Source organism: Populus nigra, chromosome 8 (assembly GCF_951802175.1).
Source record: "Populus nigra chromosome 8, ddPopNigr1.1, whole genome shotgun sequence".
Taxonomy (NCBI): Eukaryota; Viridiplantae; Streptophyta; class Magnoliopsida; order Malpighiales; family Salicaceae; genus Populus; species Populus nigra.
Window position 1 is genome coordinate 2,106,876 of NC_084859.1, and position 18,901 is coordinate 2,125,776.

Here is an 18,901-nt window from a genome sequence, read left to right on the forward strand (position 1 = left end):
GTACATTGATTGTTGCATTTATTAACGTGGTTTAACGAAAAAATATTAAATTAATATTTTATAAATATATTTTTAATAATTTTAAGACACTGAAATAAAAAATAAAAAAACTAAAAAATATTATTCTATGTACTTTTAATTAAAAAATATTTTTACTAAAATACCTTCATTATCAATCACACGAACTACTTCTCCAAACATATAAATCAAGGATTTGATTGAAAAAAGTATTTATAAATGGGTGATTTAATTGATAAAATAGTCATTAGAGGACTCGATTGAAAACTATATATTGTTGCAAGACTTAAAACACAAACATATTTTTCTGTTGTTTACTTTATCTTTTATCTCCCAGAGAAGAAGAGTATATATTAAGTTTTTTAAAAAAAAGAAAAGGAAAAGGAAAAGGAAAAAAAAAGCTGAAAAAGACAAATCTGAAACCCTAACGCCGGAGGAAAGAAGAAGAAGAAGAAGAAGAAGCCTTCGAAGCTGAAGGATCATTCCCTCTCCGATTTATCTAATTTAATTTAAAAAGCCATTAGAGCAATCTACTTTCTCGTCGACATGCAGGCGGTTAATTGTTTCTAAGAGAAAAAATAAATAAAAATAAACGGCAATGGCGTCGAAAGGTCCAAGGTCTAAGCTTGATCACGAGACGAGAGCTCGGCGTCAAAAGGTAAGTACTTCGTCACTCTTTATTTTTATTTTTCTTGTTACGGTGAAGTTGAAATGATTTTTTTTCTCTCTCGATTTTTATGAGCTGATATTAGGGTTAAAATTTCAAAAATTTAGAGTTATAATTTTGAGAAATAAGTAATTTTACTTAATTTCCATACGACATTTAGGAAATTTTAGTGGAAGTTTGAGGTGTTGGGTTTTTGAATTATTATTATTTAGTGATAAATGATTTTTTCTAGGCACTGGAAGCTCCGAGAGAACCCCGTCGCCCGAAAACTCACTGGGATCATGTTTTGGAGGAAATGGTTTGGTTGTCGAAGGTAACTCATTGAGTAGTTGTTGATTGTTGCGTGGTTGGAAATGTTAATTTTTTTTCTGTTAATTAAATTGCTAATTACAGGATTTTGAGTCGGAGAGGAAATGGAAATTGGCGCAAGCCAAGAAAGTGGCTTTAAGAGCAAGCAAGGGCATGTTGGATCAGGCCACCAGAGGAGAAAAGAAATTGAAGGTTTTTCTTTCCTATCTTGGACTTGTTTTCTTAGTTCTTTTCATTTGGCAAACAATGGACTGGTTTCATTTGAAGGTTTTGTTGTATGTCTATTTTGATGTTTAAGTTTTCATTTCATTGGAATCAGGAAGAGGAGCAGCGGTTGCGAAAAGTAGCGGTCAATATTTCAAAGGATGTAAAGAAGTTCTGGGTTAAAATAGAAAAGCTGGTAAATTTATCTAGAATGGTTTGATCCTCTACCAGCTTTTATGTTTCCTTTTGCTCTTTGAAACTTTCCAAAACTGTGTCTCCAGGTGCTTTACAAGCATCAGATGGAGCTTGATGAGAAGAAGAAAAGGGCACTTGATAAGCATCTTGAATTTCTTCTAGGACAAACTGAGAGGTGGTTTTTGTTTTACTTTATTATTGTTTCTAACGATGACTTGGAGCTTTTTCCTGTTAATTATGGATAGGCCATTGAATCTGCACTTCATGTTGCTAGGTACTCTACAATGCTGGCAGAAAATCTAGTGGAGAAACCACCAGAGCAATATTTTGCACCAGAAAAACCGAGTATTGCGGATAGGGTAGGAGATGATGCTAATACACCCCTGCAAGTCGTTGATGGTAAGCAGAATCACTTAGTTTGATTATTAAATTATTAGCTGGGCAATGGGCAGATATTCTTATCAAATTCTCAGCTCATTGTTTAGAGGCCCAAGTGGACACTGCAGACAACGACGATGAGTATGATGTGCAATCTGAAGATGAAGTGGTGAGTAGCCTTTCATTTCTGTGTCTTTATTATGTAAAAGTTTTTTTCCATTACTTTGTTTTATGCAAGATGTAGTTATAATGTAAAAATCCTGTTAGTGATCAATTAGGCTGGGCAATACTCTGTCATTTGATCTTTTCATTAATGCCTGGAGTGTGGCTTATATAATTCTACTACTAGGAACCTGCTGAAATGGCATAAAACTTATGTGTTGTTTATATATCATGGTTGAATGGTGAGATTCTGTTTTGGGTATACCCTGTTGTTTACTATCGTTCTCAGGTTTCTTATGAGCAGCCTTGGGCTGTATTTGATGCTACCCCATTTGTTAGCTAAAAAGTTTGTCGAATTGTCATGGCAATTCCTTTGTTTGTCCTACATATTTGCAATCTGTATGCAATCACTAACAATCTCATTTACCGATATTGTTCTAGGAAGATGATGAGCATACTATTGAGGAAGATGAGGCTCTTATAACCAAAGAAGAAAGGCAAGAAGAATTGGAAGGTCTGCACAATGAAATGGATATTCCCCTTGAGGAGCTACTCAAGCGTTACACTGTAGAGAAAGGTAGAAAGCTGCTCTCGTGATTTTCTTTTTACTCTTGGGAAATGCTATTTTCCCTATACTTTTTGTTCCATTTTCCGAGTTATGCTTGCTGTCTATGGTGATTACCACTTAGATAGTGATATATTAGTTGATGCTGTCCCCTTGTTAGATAAGGGCTCTCTTTCCCTGTCTACATGTGCACATATTTGTCTGGATGGTCCTGTTTGACCGTGTTTGTTCTATGCTATATCACCCCATTGATTATCCCCCCCTGTTTTTTCAGGTGGCAGGGAAAGTAGTGAAAATGGAGCTAAGCCATGTGCAAATGGGGAAGAACATTGTGAGAGTAAGCTGCTGTCAATGAGTCACGTATCTAGCAAGCACTTTGATTGCCTGATACTATTGTTTGGTTATATGTTTTGCAGGCAAAGGAGAAGATATTTCTGCTGCTTGTGAGATGGAGATAAGCAGCTCACCTGTTAATGCTGGTCGTCGTTGTGTAAGTTGTATGTGTTTATGGTTGCCATTGCTGAATTACTGAAGTCAGCTAAAAGGGTTCAACATAATGTCTATTATCTAATAATAGGGTGAAAATAATGGTGCCTTGCCCATTCCAGACAACAATTTATTGGAAATTGGGGCATATGAAACCAGAAATCAGTTAAGTATCTCTGAGGATCCAGCCAGAGAACATGTGCCATATGATTTCAATGACGAACAGGCAAGATACTGTATATACATACACCAGTCTCTGAACTCTTTGCCTTCATACTCTATTTGTCTTTTCAAGTTTCTATGTCTAATTATAAGAGATCTAATTATCACAACAAAATATTTACACATGCAAACTTCTGTTTCTGTAGATTTTAATTTTCCATGTAGTTTTGTTTTCATCAATTTGGTGATTATTTGGGAAAGTAAATCAATTAAGAGTCGACCAACAAGAGACTTGGATCTCAATCTTAAAATCATGGCTTGCATCTCAACTTCAGAAGCAGATATTTGTTGCTTGAAGCTTGATCATTATAAAAATACCTCAGAAAATTAGTTGGAAGTGTGGAGAATGGATGAAAGAGGTTATTGGCGATGAATAAATAAAGTGGTTGAAACTTAGTTTTCTTAGCATTCATTACAGCCATTGTTTTTCTGTATAATGGTAAAGGGACCCTAAGATGCTGTTAAAGATCCGTCTAATGGCAATATTTAATGTTTCCATTTTAGGGACCAGAGTGATGAAAGTAGAGTTGATGCTTTTTCCAACAATGCTGTTTGCAAAGAACCACTTCAATTCCTTGCCTTCAATTATTCCTTTTCTCTTCTTTAGTGTAACAGTACAGATTCTTTCATGCATATGTATATGGCTCTCAAACCTTTTCCCCTTTGCTGCTATTAATAAAGTCAGGAATCTCTCACAAATTTCTTTTCCTTATGGAATTACGGGTGGCTGATCTAGTGATCTGGACTAACTATTACTAGAATATCTAAAGCAATGAAAATAAAACAAAAAAAAATCATTTAGATTAGCTATAAGCTTTAGGTAAACCCTTCTCTGCTGTTACAAAACTCATCAACCCGCATCTTCAAAAAGGAAGGCTAGTGTAAGGGAGACTTGGTCTTGTTTCCACAATTGCTTCAATGGACACAAACACACAAGAATCCGTTTTGTTATTCCAGAAAAGGGGAAACAAATAACTGAGAAGGAAATCAATTAGTTATTAGTTTGTGTTTGGGTTATTGTCAGTGTTATAATATATGGTGCTATTATTTATTTGATATTTATGTTCACCTGTATCTTTGGTAATGTAGGAAGATGGTGATTTTGATCTTGCCGCTGAAGAAGAAAAGGTATATGGTAGCCATGATTTGGTTCTTTCATGCAGTTAGGATTTTTTTACCCTCCTTTTCTGCTCTTATGGTTTTTTCCTGTACAACTTGAGCATAAAATCTTATTCTTCTTTTCAATAATGAATTTATTTGCCCAAATGCAAATTCAATAGAATCCATTTGTGAATTTACATGGGATAAATGAACTTTTAAGCACCTTTTCTGTTATATATTGATTGAAACTAGAGAGAACTATTTAATCAGCGTGTTGTTATGTCAGACTTTGATATAGCTTTTGGGCTTTTCTTGTTGTTGGGAGTCCTATTATTGCTAGGACGATTATGAAGTCTGCGATACCTTCTGTTGAATGGAGGTTGCTAGGCTCCTATACCTTCTGCAGAGGTGTACCTGCTTCCTTGCATATAGCTTTGCAATCATAGTATTTCATTGTGAAATTGACATAACTGAAGACTGTTGTTTTCATAATATCCTAATGATTACTAGGGCAGTGGAACAATTTTTAGAAGTCTAAATCCACATGCTCACCCTTGTGTTATCCTAAATTTTTTAACTGAACTCCTACATAAATTACTTGGTCAATTGAAACCCTGAATTCTCCAATTTTGACCGATCAAGGTCAATTAAGCCAAATTGATATGCATGTTTGTATTTTTTGTCATGGCATTTATTCCCCGCTCTTATGTTTTACATGACAGTAACCTGACATGTCAGAGGACACATTAGTTGCTTATATCTAAATAAAGGTACAACTCATGAATAATATAAGTTTGAAATAAAAAATTAACCAAAGTCATAGGAAATACTATATGCTTTGTTAAAACAGATGAAAAAGACTTACAACAAAAAGTAAAAGGATCCAGAAAAGTACTTGAACAAATAAAAAAAAAAGAAAAAAGACAAAGGTAAACAAACTATATATAGAAATAAATAAACGGTTACGGTTTTACATCTCAATTGAAATTTATTACAGTTTTTCATCTCCATTGAAACTGGTCTCTGCAAGTAGTGCAGGGTTGTTGAACACAAATTGTGTTTTGTGGAGTACAGCATGGTTGGTGGCTGCAGTATAGGCTTATGATGGTGGCATGACTTGGAGTGGTTGTTGATCTTGTTTAGAGAGAGAGAGAGAGAGAGAGAGACCAGATTTTATTGGAGAAAAGGGCTCTGCTGGGTCAAGTATCAAAGCCACGAGGCTATTCAAAGACCCATCTGTTTTTCAAAAGAAAAAAAACGTTCTTTTTTTAGTATTTTTCACCAGTTTGTTTGATTAAAAGGTTTTGGTTTGGGTTAATGAAATAGATTTTGTTGATTTGTACTATAGTTAGAATGCTAAAGAGATTGGAGATTGGGACATCTATCCCATGAGAGGAAGGAGAAGAAATGGACTTTGCAGACTTTGATTTTTGATTTGCAGATCTGCAGTTGTGCAATTGTATTTTTGGATTGTTTGGTTATTGTTAGAGGAAAATAATAGAAACAAAAATGCTAAACTTAAAATAAAAAAACAAGAAAAAACTCGAAGAAGATTATGAGCTGTTGGACATTAATCTTAATGTGGACCCAAATAGTGGGTCTCACTAATCCAATGGCTCATATGTATTCTTGAAGATTTTTTTCTTACTATGAAACAACAATCTAATAGAGAATAAATAAGAATGGTATAAATTTTTAATTTTTTCTTCTTATTAAGAACTTGAAATCTTTCTTTACTAAAAAATGTTATATATATATATATATATATATATATATATATATATATTCCATTTTTCATTTCTGAATATACTAACACTCTAACAAACTGATGTTAATAATTCCTCTCATCTCATTTAATATCTTTCTTGTATTTTTGGATTGTTTGATTGACCAATTGATTGAATTTAAGGTTTGACTGGCCATTTTATCTATGGAGGGGCTTATTGAATGTGATGAATGTAATAGGGTTTCATTGATGTTGGACTTAATTGATTGAATTTACCGAATTTAAGGTTTGATTGACCAATTTATATATATAAGGGCTTAATTGGCAAATTTTGGATAACACAAGGGCATACTTGTGAACTCAGCTAACTTTAAAGCATCCCACTTTGCATGGCATTTATTGCAAGGGTTTAGTAAGTAATGTTGTGATTGTCTGATTTGTGTACATCTTTATTACAATCCCAAATCATACAATGCACCAAGTATTGATTAATAGGTTGTCTTATATGTGTTTAGATGTAATTATGAGGTCCTCTTTCTTTCACCAAGTATCAAAGAGGACAGTGTTAATGTGATCAAGCGATGTTCAGATACTACAATTTATGTGTATGCTCACCTGCCATGTTTAAGATTTCAAAGGCTGGATATTTGACTGTGATTTGCCACTGGCTTCAATGTTCAGGATGATGAGACAACCTTGTTGGAGGAGGAAGAGATGGCAAAAGCAGATTCAAACAATCCCATAGATGAGGTAAAGAACAATTTGGATGTATCATATTTCTTTGTGTTCATTGACCTTGCATTTAGGTGAAGAATTCTATGGTTCTTCAACAACATTTTATTAGAACTTCTGATTTTCTTGCTACTTTATTTGTTTATTTTCAATAGTTTGCCTGAGATAGCTGCTAATTCACAGATTTTGTTACTGCAAAAGGAGAGTGAAATTCCTTTGGAAGAATTGCTTGCAAGGTATACAAAGGTGGGTTAAAGAATTGCTTCTGTGCAGACCTTTGTCTCATATTGTATGTTGATTTATTTTGATTATCCATGTCTTCTTCTAGGAGCCAAACAGCGAAGTTTCAGAGGATGAATCTGAATACACACCAGTATTATCAGACAATATGTCAAATTCCCCAGGCCATGAAGAAGAACTGAAGCAGCTGGATAACTCAATGGATGAAATGGTTGAACATGGGGAACATCCTCTTGTAGAAGAACAAGAGAAGGGAAATGAAGAAATTTCAGAAGAAGGAAGGGAGAGTGAAAGTAAGATTGCTGATGCTGCTGCTGCTGCAAGATCTGCACAACCAACAGGCAATACATTCTTGACAACCAAAGTGCGCACAAAATTCCCCTTTCTTCTCAAGTATCCTCTTCGTGAATATCAACATATAGGCCTTGATTGGCTTGTTACAATGTATGAACAAAGATTAAATGGGATTCTAGCTGATGAAATGGGGCTTGGAAAGACGATCATGACTATTGCTTTGCTTGCACACCTAGCATGTGAAAAGGGAATATGGGGTCCTCATCTGATTGTGGTTCCAACAAGTGTCATGCTTAACTGGGAAACAGAGTTTCTTAAATGGTGTCCTGCCTTCAAGATTTTAACATATTTTGGCAGTGCAAAAGAGCGTAAATGCAAGAGGCAAGGTTGGCTGAAACCAAATTTCTTCCATGTATGCATAACAACTTACAGACTGGTTATACAGGATTCTAAAGTCTTCAAGAGGAAGAAATGGAAGTATTTGATTTTGGATGAAGCTCATCTGATTAAAAATTGGAAGTCCCAGCGATGGCAAACTCTTTTAAATTTCAATTCAAAAAGACGCATCTTATTAACTGGCACACCTCTGCAGAATGATCTCATGGAACTGTGGTCACTAATGCATTTCTTGATGCCCCACATCTTTCAATCTCACCAGGAATTTAAGGACTGGTTCAGTAATCCAATAACTGGGATGGTGGAGGGACAAGAAAGAGTGAACAAAGAAGTTGTTGATCGTTTGCACAATGTTCTCCGTCCGTTTATCCTCCGTCGATTGAAAAGGGACGTGGAGAAGCAACTCCCCATGAAACTTGAACATGTCATCTATTGTAGACTTTCAAGGAGGCAGCGTAACTTGTACGAGGATTTCATTGCTAGTTCAGAGACACAAGCTACCCTTGCCACTGCCAACTTTTTTGGGATGATCAGCATCATAATGCAACTTCGTAAAGTTTGTAATCATCCTGATTTATTTGAGGGTCGTCCAATTATTAGTTCTTTTGATATGGCTGGTATGGACATCCAATTGAGTAGTTCTATTTGTTCAATGTTTTCACCTGGCCCATATTCATCTGTAGATCTTTGTGCTTTGGGGCTTATATTTACACATCTTGATTTTAACATGGTTTCTTGGGAGTGTGATGAAGTGAAGGCTATTGCAACTCCTTCAAGATTAATCGAAGAGCGTGCCAATTTGGCTAACATAGAAGATGTTGGGCCTGGGTCTAAACATTTGAAGAGGTTGCCTGGAACAAATATTTTTGAAGAGATTAGAAAGTCATTATTGGAGGGGAGATTAAGAGAGATGAAGCAACGGGCAGCATCTATTGCATGGTGGAATTCCTTGAGGTGTCGGAAAAAACCCGTATACTCAACAACCCTACGAGAACTTCTCACAGTGAAGCATCCTATCTATGATATCCATTGCCAAAAAGTTGAGCGACTCTCCTCGTTATGCTCCTCTAAGCTTGGTGATGTTGTTCTTTCACCAATTGAACGGTTCCAGAAGATGACTGATCTCGTGGAATCATTTATGTTTGCAATTCCAGCAGCACGTTCCCCTGCACCTATCTTCTGGTGCAGTCAGACCAGAACTCCTGTGTTTCTGCATTCAACTTATGAGGAGAAATGCTCTGAAATGTTGTTGCCTCTTCTTTCACCTATTAGACCTGCAATTGTCCGGAGACAACTGTATTTCCCAGACAGGCGCCTAATACAGTTTGACTGTGGTAAATTGCAGGAGCTTGCTATTTTGCTCAGGAAGTTAAAGTCAGAAGGCCATCGGGTATTAATATTCACACAGATGACCAAGATGCTGGATATTTTGGAGGCTTTCATAAACCTGTACGGCTACACTTACATGCGTTTAGATGGATCTACTCAACCAGAGGATAGACAAACTTTAATGCAGCGTTTCAACACCAATCCCAAAATATTTATCTTCATTCTATCAACCCGTAGTGGGGGTGTTGGCATCAATCTTGTTGGGGCAGATACTGTAATCTTCTATGATAGTGACTGGAATCCTGCGATGGATCAGCAAGCCCAAGATCGCTGCCATCGGATAGGACAGACACGTGAAGTACATATCTACAGGTTAATCAGTGAGAGCACCATTGAAGAAAATATCTTAAAGAAAGCCAATCAGAAGCGTGCTCTTGATGATCTAGTTATACAGAGTGGAGGATACAACACAGAATTTTTCAAGAAGCTCGATCCTATGGAATTATTTTCTGGGCATAAAACACTTCAGATTAAGAACATGCAGAGGGAGAAAAACAATAACAATGGAAATGAGGTTTCATTGTCTAATGCAGACGTGGAGGCTGCTCTGAAATATGCTGAAGATGAAGCAGATTACATGGCATTGAAGAAAGTCGAACAGGAAGAGGCTGTAGACAACCAAGAGTTTACTGAAGAGGCCATTGGGAGATTGGAAGATGATGAATTCGTAAATGATGATGATATGAAGGCTGATGAGCCTACAGACCATGAGATGACAACTTGTTGCAAAGAGGGTGAGGTGAATTTAGATGAAAATGATTGCATTGAAGAGAGAGCTGTAACTTTTACTGGGAACAAAGATGATGTCGATATGTTGGCTGATGTCAAGCAGATGGCAGCAGCGGCAGCTGCTGCTGGACAAGCTATCTCATCCTTCGAAAATCAGCTACGTCCAATAGACAGATATGCAGTCCGTTTTCTGGAACTGTGGGATCCAATTATAGACAAAGCAGCCTTGGAATCCCAAGTTAGGTTTCAGGAGACAGAATGGGAGCTTGATCGTATTGAGAAGTACAAGGACGAAATGGAAGCTGAGATTGATGATGATGAAGAGCCATTGGTGTATGAAAGTAAGCAGTGTGTGTGTGTGTATTTGGTCCTAGTTTTTGGTAAATGAATCAAAATCTACAAATCAGTAACCTTTAATACTACTCTCTAAGAGAATTGTAAGGTCTTTGTATCATTAGTCTGAATGGTGGTAGGATAGAAAGATTGAACTCATGCTTTTCTCAATTTATTCTTTTTCTAATTTTCTTGATGAAATCATTAATATAACTTGTAATTTTGGTTTCAAGACTTTTCTTCAGTTGAAGTTTATAATGAATGACTACATGGCATGTCGTATCCAGTTTCCACTGCTGTGGGCATCCATTGATCACAAAACAGAAAAACCATATTCAAGAAACCTTTTCACTGTGTACAGGGGGTTATATTATATAGATGCAATCATTTGAATTTTTTAGGATAAACAATTTTATCACAATTATTAGCAGAGGTGATGATTTTTCTTGTTATATCAGGATGGGATGCTGATTTTGCGACCGAGGCATACCGACAACAAGTTGAGGCGCTAACTCAACATCAGGTTAGTGAATTTTGTTAATGCTGCCAATTGTCTTTTCTTTAAATGTCTCTTAAAACTTATTTTTTTATTGTGTTTTTGTAGTTGATGGAAGAAAAGGAAGCTGAAGCTGAAGCTAATGAGAAGGAAAGTGCAGATGGACATTTAGATGCTATGGTGTAAGACAATTCTGAACCTATTGTGAAATCATTCTGCTGGCTATTTAACTTTATTTATTAAAAAAAATTAAATTAGGATGTAGGTCAGCAATTAGGTACTTGGCTTTGTTTGGCCTTTTTTTTTTTTTTTTTATGGCTGAGGGGTGTTCTTTTATTTATTATTTACTATTTGTTTTGGCTGCATGTAAATTTTGGAAGTGAATGTCCTAGTATCTTTAAAATTTCACACAAGCAGTTCATATTTACCATGCAGTGCGCTATTAGTGTGGGAGACACTAATAGCGCTATTAGTGTGGGAGACACAAGTCACACCATGGAGGTCTCCTGGGCTCAAACTACTGCATTTATTATATTAATTGTAAAAGATGTTAATGCTGAAAAATGCTGAACAGAATGGACACTTCGGTGTAGATTGAGTTTTTTGTCGATTTATGGTTCCACCGAAACATCCCTTGAAATGGTTACTTATTTTACTGTCGTTAATAAATATGGATAAAGTTGGCATTTGCTTTCTAAGTGAGCTATTTAACTGTCTTGAGAGCGAAACTAAAAGTGCATGAGGGAGGGGTGAGACAGAGAAAAAGGAAGGCTTGTGCCACATCCTTGTTGCATGGATAGTTTTTTTGTCATTAAAAATGCAACAGGCACTGTTCTCCCACATTTCATGAATCTTCCTGACAAGCTTGCTGCCATGTAATCTGGTGGCAAACCTGGGAAAAAATCATTCTGCCTTATTGTTTTATTGTCTCTAAAGGTGGCTATTTCTTGGGCACACCTGAGTGGCACTCTTTTTTATTGTTATATCAAATGCTCAGTTACTACTCTGTTTCATTTTAGCAGGTGTAAAGTGCCACGCAATCCTAAATCGAAGTCTAAGAAGAAACCAAAGAAAACCAAGTTCAAATCCCTCAAGAAAGAATCTTTAACTTCTGAATTGAAACACATGAAAGTGGAGGCATCAATAGAAACTTTGTCTGCAGATGATGATGACGATGACGACGACGATGACGTGATATATCCTGATGATGGTACATATTCAGATACTACGTCTCCTTATTCAAGTGTGCAGAGAAAACGTAAGAAAGCAGAATTAGCTATTGATATAGACAAAAAGAGGTCAAGGAAGAATAGCAAGAAATTCAAAAAAGCTCCTGAAACGTGCCCTTTTGATGTAGATTCAGATCTGTCTGGAAAGCAGCATGGCAGGTCTATGGAATTAAAATCATACGAGGTGGTTTCTGATCTTGAGCAGAAACCAGCTGGCAGGAGCAAGATGGGAGGGAAAATCTCCATCAGTACCATGCCAGTGAAACGGGTGTTGATGATAAAGCCAGAGAAGTTAAAGAAAGGGAATGTTTGGTCGAGAGATTGTGTTCCTCCACCTGATTCATGGTTGCCACAGGAGGATGCAATATTATGTGCTGTTGTACATGAATATGGCCCTCACTGGAGCTTGGTCAGTGAAACTCTGTATGGGATGGCTGCTGGTGGGTTTTATCGGGGAAGATACCGCCATCCAGTTCATTGTTGTGAGAGATTTAGAGAACTAATCCATAGATATGTTTTATCTTCTCCAGAACATCCTATCAATAATGAAAAGATGAGCAATATGGTCTCCGGGAAGGCCCTTCTCAAAGTAACTGAGGTAAGTCTGATTTCATTTGCATTCAAATGTGTTCCATATATTGGAGAAAATAGGGAGAGAAGATGCTGAGAATATGAAATGACACTCCTGAAACATTCATTTATTTATTAAGTCTAGCTAATTGAAACTGGATGCTTATTTACACCCTTGAACCCTGATCCAGGCACTGTCCTGAAGATATTAACCAACTGGTCAGCAACTCTTAACAATTGATTGATAACAGTTGGTGGTACTTGGATTTGATATCTTTCAGGTGTTCCATTTTTTTTGTTCTTTATTTGTATTGATCTTTGGCCATAAAAAATTGCTTTAATTAGCTGCTAGTTAATAATATTCATGGTTTTGGGATTTCTGGTATACCATCGCATAGGATGCAACTCATGCAAGTTTCATTGATTAATACAAGGAAACTTTATTAGCCTGCTTGCCATTATCTCCAAAACTGCAGGTTCACATGCATGTACACCTGTTTTTTTCTCATAATAATCTAAAGTATCTGGTTAATCATTGTGAAATTACCACTACTTAAAAATGCCTGCTGCACTTTTTACACGTTTAGCGGACAATTGATTTTAATGAATGATTAGAAATATAACAAGATTGCTGGAGAGAGCACTAATTTGGTAGTTCCTTAATGAAATACATAAGACAATAATGCTCATGCTGAACAATTTTTTGTTGCATCAGGATAACATACGGATGTTATTAAATGTTGCTGCTGAGCAGCCAGACCATGAGTTACTTCTCCAGAAGCACTTCACAGCACTGCTTTCTGCTGTGTGGAGGGTGAACTCTCGTGCTGAATGTCAACAGAATTTGTCATCATCTCGAAATGCTCTTTATAATCATGGAAGGGTTTTCAATTCTTCTGTCAATCAGTTACCTTCGAATTCCTCAAAGGAATCTGCAAAAAGAATGAAATTCACTAATTTGGGACATAGTAGCAAGTTGCTTGCTGCTGCACTCCATGATGCCAGCAGTAGAAGGCCAGATGATAGAGTTTCCTATTCCAACTTGAGCGAAGTTGCTCCTGCCATTGGTGAGCAGTTGGAAGTAACATTGGAATTCCAAAAAGAGGAAGATGATTCTTTGATTCAATTCCCACCTATAATAAGCATGTCAATACCTAGCTCAGCGCCATTGACATCAGTAAATAAGGATAGAGCAGAGGCTCACCATCTCAGAGCATCCACAAGTATAGCTGAAAATCGATTCAGGTATGATTTCTTGCAATCAAGAAGATGACATTGATCCGCTTGTTTGGTATTAATAGTCTCTTGTTAATTCCTATTTGATGATGTTGAAGATAACAGCTTTAGCAGCATAGTATTGTTGACTGAGAGTTTTAGGTTTTACTCTTATAATGCCTTCCAGTTTGTTAATTTCCTTATATGAGAACTGGGTTGTCTGACTGAATTGTGCTACCTTTGTTTTCTTCCCTGCCGGAATCTATAGTGCTTGATGGATCTCTTGATTTAATTCATTTTATCAATTTTTTAATGCACCTTCTTGAAAAAATCCCAGGGATTATTATGAAGCTATTATTAAAATCCAGAAATTGATATGTGGTACAGATGCTATTGATCATTCTATTCAGGTGCTAACAAATTGAATCCTGCGATTGCTGTGTAAAACATGTACAGTTAATTGATTGTTTAAGCTGCTGACCAAGTCCTTTTGTCCCAGGGATGCAGCAAGAGCTTGTGTTGAAGGGGATCTGGGCTGGGTTTCATCTACCGCACCAGCAAATGATTTCAAGTTGCGGCTGCCTTCAAAGACGCAGTCCTTGGGAAAGCACAAGCTCTCCGTCTCCGAGTCAACCAAGCCTCCTAGGTCAAAGATGAAGAAAACTTTAATAGAGCACAGTCAAGGACACCTTTTTGCCGAGCCAGTATCCCAGCCACTGCCTGTACTGTCATCCAGGGATCCCAATTTAAGGTTTGACCTGCCGCCAATAGCCATTCAGGATAACAAGGATGAATATTCTATCTCATGCATTGAGAAGGAGCTTTCAGCGGAAATGGGGACCTGGGATGCTGTTGCACACGACTATGTTCTTGGTTTCACATCAGGTCTTGATGATTTTTCATCGTTGCCAGAATTTACTGACATCGGATAAGGTCAAACCACAGAACAGAACATCTTTTTTCTGGCTTTGGCTCCCACGACAAATGTGTACTGGTTGGAGGAGTGAGTGCCTTGCAGCTGGGCAACCAATAACCGAGCTCTTGTGGCGCATGGTGGTGTGGTAGGGCGACATGATTGAATCACCAGCCCATTTAGAGGGCACCAATCAAGGACATGGTTGTCGCACATGGCGGTGGGAGCTCGTCTGTAAGGAGGATCTGAAGTGGCTTTGCATGAAGGATCCCCAGGGTAGTGAAATTACAAATGTAACATCATTTTTTGAATTCGATTGTTGTCGGGGGGGATGTGCCAATTTTGTTGGGGTCAGTTGATTTATCAATTTATGGCATGCTTCCGCATAGAAAGGAACTAGGCTAGGGCAAAAGATATGAATGAAAAATTAAAGGTTGAGCATCTCTCTCTAAACCCTAACGACCTGCAATCTATTCCCATACAAATCTCACATCAATGGCGTAGCTGATTTTCAAGCTAGGTAGGGTGTGTGGAATGGTTCTGAGAATCCAGGACCATTGCATTCCATGCATATGAATTAATATTTCATATAATCAAAGGATTGTAGTTGTTGGACCGTGACCCAGTTTTAGGGTTCATGTTGCTGATCGGGTCGCATCCACAGTGCAGTGACAAGCAGATAACAGAATAATTTGTTTCCAATTCTGATCACACTTTCTTTAATCTCCAATAATTTGTTGCTTGATTTCTAAGAAACCGACACTAATGAGTACACGAAAGACGCTTATTGAGTATGGGCGTGTATTTCACTAAGTCATAAATATAATTTATTGTGGATTCTTACAGTATATTTGGTTGAAAAAATAAAAATATTAATTGTGGGGGTATTTTAGTTTTTTTATAGGTTCATTAGTCATTAAAAAATTGAATGAAATATGATAGTATTGGATGAAGTATGATAGTTTTTTCTAATTTTTAATAATAAAAATACTTTTTAACCTTTAAGATCAATAAAATTTAAAATTGTTAATCAAAATTCTTTATTCTTTTCACGAACTTTACAACATTAAAAATACCTTTTACCCCCAAGGTTAAAATATACTTGAGTGACCAAGGTTTTTCTTGGTTTTTCTCTTCTTAGGCTATAATTAAAATACATCTTTACCCTTACAAAAAACAAAAGATAAGTTATACATTTAAGGATGTTTTGGTCTTTTCATATTGATTTATTTGTTATTTCTAGTGTAATGGGGTATTTTAATAATTTGCATTGATTTTTAATATTTTAATCGATAAAGCTGTTGGCGCGTCTTCTTCATGCGCTAGCTTGGGGGTGGCATTCGCACCTTTTGGGTGGCGCATTCAATGCCACCCGATGCTCAAACCTTGTCTTTTACCATGTCTTTAGAAGTGTCACCGTGCTTCTTTTCTCCTAGGTATTTTGTCGTCAGTGGTTATTCTTTTTTCCTTGTTTTCTCTTTTTTAAAGAAAGTACATGTTTGTTCGTTTTTTGTAGTCTTTATATTTTTTATTGCTTATTTTAATCCCTTTCCCTTTTAGAATTTTTTTTTTATGTTTTTAATTTAGTCTTTAAATTACAATTTGTCATGTATTATTTTTTCCAATTCGCTCCTTATTCTTTTGGTTTCTCATTTTCTCCTTTGGTTCTTTTGTTAAAGTTTTATTGGTTTTAAATTTCACATTTAATAAAAGTTTATGTTGTTTTATTTTTTTTCAATTTAGCCCTCATTCTTTGATTTCTTTTTTCCTTTTGTTAAAGTTTTTTTTTCTTTTCAATTTAACCCCCCAATTTAATTTTTTTATGTTGGTTTTCACTTTCATTCTTTCAATTATAATTTTTTAAGTGGTTGATTTTTTTCACAGTTATATCCTTCAGTGTTTAATTTGTTTAAGATTAGACTGTATAGTTTTTTTATTTGTCATGCTTCCGATCAATGATACATGTCTCAAGTTTTAATAATCAATACAATTATGAATCTTATTTCTTCTCATTTTCCTTTATAATTTTATCATCCAATATTATTTTTTTAAAAAATTAGTTTTGTGATTACCTTCAATTCCTTTTCTATCGGTTTGTCTTGGTCTTATTATCTAGACCATGAGTTTTGTAAGCCTTTTTGGATAAAGATTTTTTTAAAAAAAACTATTTCATTTTGTATTTAATTTTTTCAATTTTTTTTTATTTCATATAGAAAAGTTTTGTTATGTAAAAACAATAGTTATTATAAAATAATATTTCTAATATGTTTGGTCATGCATAATGTTTTTTTATTTTATTTTATGCACTCGGTTTCATGAGTTTTCATTTCTATTATCTTTTATTGATTTTGATAAATAAGTTCGGTGGACACAAATGGGTAAATATCTTATTTTACGAGATCAAATATCTTGATCTACATTCATTTTTTAATTTTTTCAGTTTCTCTTTTAATTATTATTATTGAGTTTTTTCTATATATTTATATAGATGATTATTAGATGTTTAGATAAACTTTTGGATTTACACTTTCAATTTCTTTATGTAAAAAATAAAACATATAAAACATATTAAAATAGTTTGTATATTCAAGTTTTTTTTTAAAAAAATTACGATCCATTACGAAACGCGGATCAAATAACTAATTATATTATATAAAAAAGACTAAGCAAGTAAAAAGAAAAAGGGAGGGAATAATAGTTAACATTGTGGATTTTAAATAAAGGTGAGTATTCATTCAAATAGTTTGATTTGGATCCAAAAAATCCAATCAAACCAAGTTTTTTTTAAATTTTTTTTGAACCAAATCAAAATGACCAAATTTGATTTGGTTTAACATTTTAAAAATCAAATAAGTTCATATTTTTTTTTATAGGTTTCGATTCAAAGAGCCTTTAATTTATATTGAGTTTTTTTTATTTGGTTTTGTTTGGTTAGTTCTTTTAGTTTTGGTTTTTAAAATTAAAATCAAACTGAGTTGAATTTTTTAAAAACAATTCTAATCAAAATTATCTAAAAAATTCCAAAAAACTCATTCGATTTATAATGAGTTTTTTCTATTTGTTTTTTTTTAGTTTTGATTTTTTAGCTTAAATTCAACTAAACCATTTTTATTTATTCCTAACCAAAATTACTAAAAAAAAAGAAGAAAAGAAATTCAAAACTCATTCGATTTGCTCACCCCTAACTGCAAAACTGAAATGGAAATTGGCAAGAAGAGGGAATTTCAAAGACAACAGACTTCAAGAAACGAAAGACTAAGGTCATTTCTGTGTCCAAATAAAAATGTTCACAGACAGTACTGTTAACCTGTCGAAATGATGGGCATGCATCTGCCGAGACAGCACAAGCATGCATTTCTTTAAATTTCTCTTCAAACACCAAGCTCACAACCGTGGCTTTCCCATATATATATATATATATATATATATATATATATATATATATATATAATCCTCAAATCGTTTTCTTTCTGAGCCTCTGCTGCCTTGCCCCTCCTCTCAAGTCACTCATTGTTCTTGTTTTTTCTCAGATGGAACTTCCTCTGCCTCGCCTTCCTTGGCTGATCCCTTCTTTATTTCATCCTGCAAAAGTATTAAAATGGCTAATCACGAAAGATAACATATAGGATGAGAAACTTATCGTAAGGTGTATGCTTACTTACTACCTCATCAAGCAAGGATCCAAGGGATTTCTTATCTTCTTCATTCTTTTCAACATTTTCTTCTGCAACCTTTTCTACTCCCTCTAGCTCAACCTCCACGGTTTCCTCCTTGGAAGGCTCAGGTACTGGGGCTGAGCCAGCATCACCCTTCAAGTCCTTTGGTGCACTAGCACAGCCTCCCATGCTCGATATTCAAATAGAGACTAAAATTCTCTCCCTTTCCTTGTTTGATTGGTGAAAGAAGAGAGAGAATGCTAGCTTTTTATCGATGGAGATGGCTTTGTTTTGGTGTTTACACGTATATATATATAGAGAGAGAGTGGGATCGATGCTTTTCATTTCTTTTCTTTGCAGTAGCTACGGCCAGCCGAGTTACTCTCTATGGCTTAGAAAGATTTTAGGAGTATTCAGAAATAGTTCTCGACAACTTGGGGCTGATAACTATATCGCAGGCTGTGGCTGTTCATTCTTATACATTGCACATAATTTATTAGCTGTGTATACTTCAAAATACACGACCATTTGCTACATTCTTCGTTTTCTTTTTGTTTGCTGTTTCTCCATTTTTGTACGTTTACGAAGTCATATGTTCTTGGGTATTGGTTCTTATCATAGTTGTCTTGTCTAATCCAGGGTTTAACTCAGTTTAGGGCTCTGATCACTAGATTAT

At 35.5% G+C, this 18,901-nt stretch overlaps 1 protein-coding gene across 6 annotated transcripts; it reads left to right on the forward strand.

Annotated features, from left to right (window-relative positions):
- The first annotated feature begins 341 nt into the window (after positions 1-341).
- Positions 342-15,010, forward strand: LOC133702095 (protein PHOTOPERIOD-INDEPENDENT EARLY FLOWERING 1-like). 6 transcript variants are annotated; one of them, XM_062126304.1, is made up of 20 exons: positions 342-676; positions 918-998; positions 1,079-1,186; positions 1,314-1,394; positions 1,480-1,568; positions 1,668-1,792; positions 1,867-1,940; positions 2,375-2,510; positions 2,773-2,835; positions 2,915-2,995; positions 3,107-3,210; positions 4,296-4,334; positions 6,715-6,783; positions 6,949-7,011; positions 7,094-10,154; positions 10,605-10,669; positions 10,751-10,824; positions 11,662-12,469; positions 13,157-13,686; positions 14,156-15,010. In XM_062126304.1, the coding sequence occupies exons 1-20, from the start codon at positions 617-619 to the stop codon at positions 14,586-14,588; spliced, it is 6,144 nt and encodes a 2,047-aa protein (XP_061982288.1). In that variant the 5' UTR covers positions 342-616; the 3' UTR covers positions 14,589-15,010. The 6 variants fall into 6 exon arrangements, with proteins under 6 accessions (XP_061982288.1, XP_061982284.1, XP_061982285.1 ...); XM_062126300.1 differs by having other exon boundaries at positions 2,915-2,988; positions 3,076-3,210; XM_062126301.1 differs by having other exon boundaries at positions 2,915-2,988; positions 3,076-3,210; positions 11,665-12,469.
- The last annotated feature ends 3,891 nt before the right edge of the window (positions 15,011-18,901 follow it).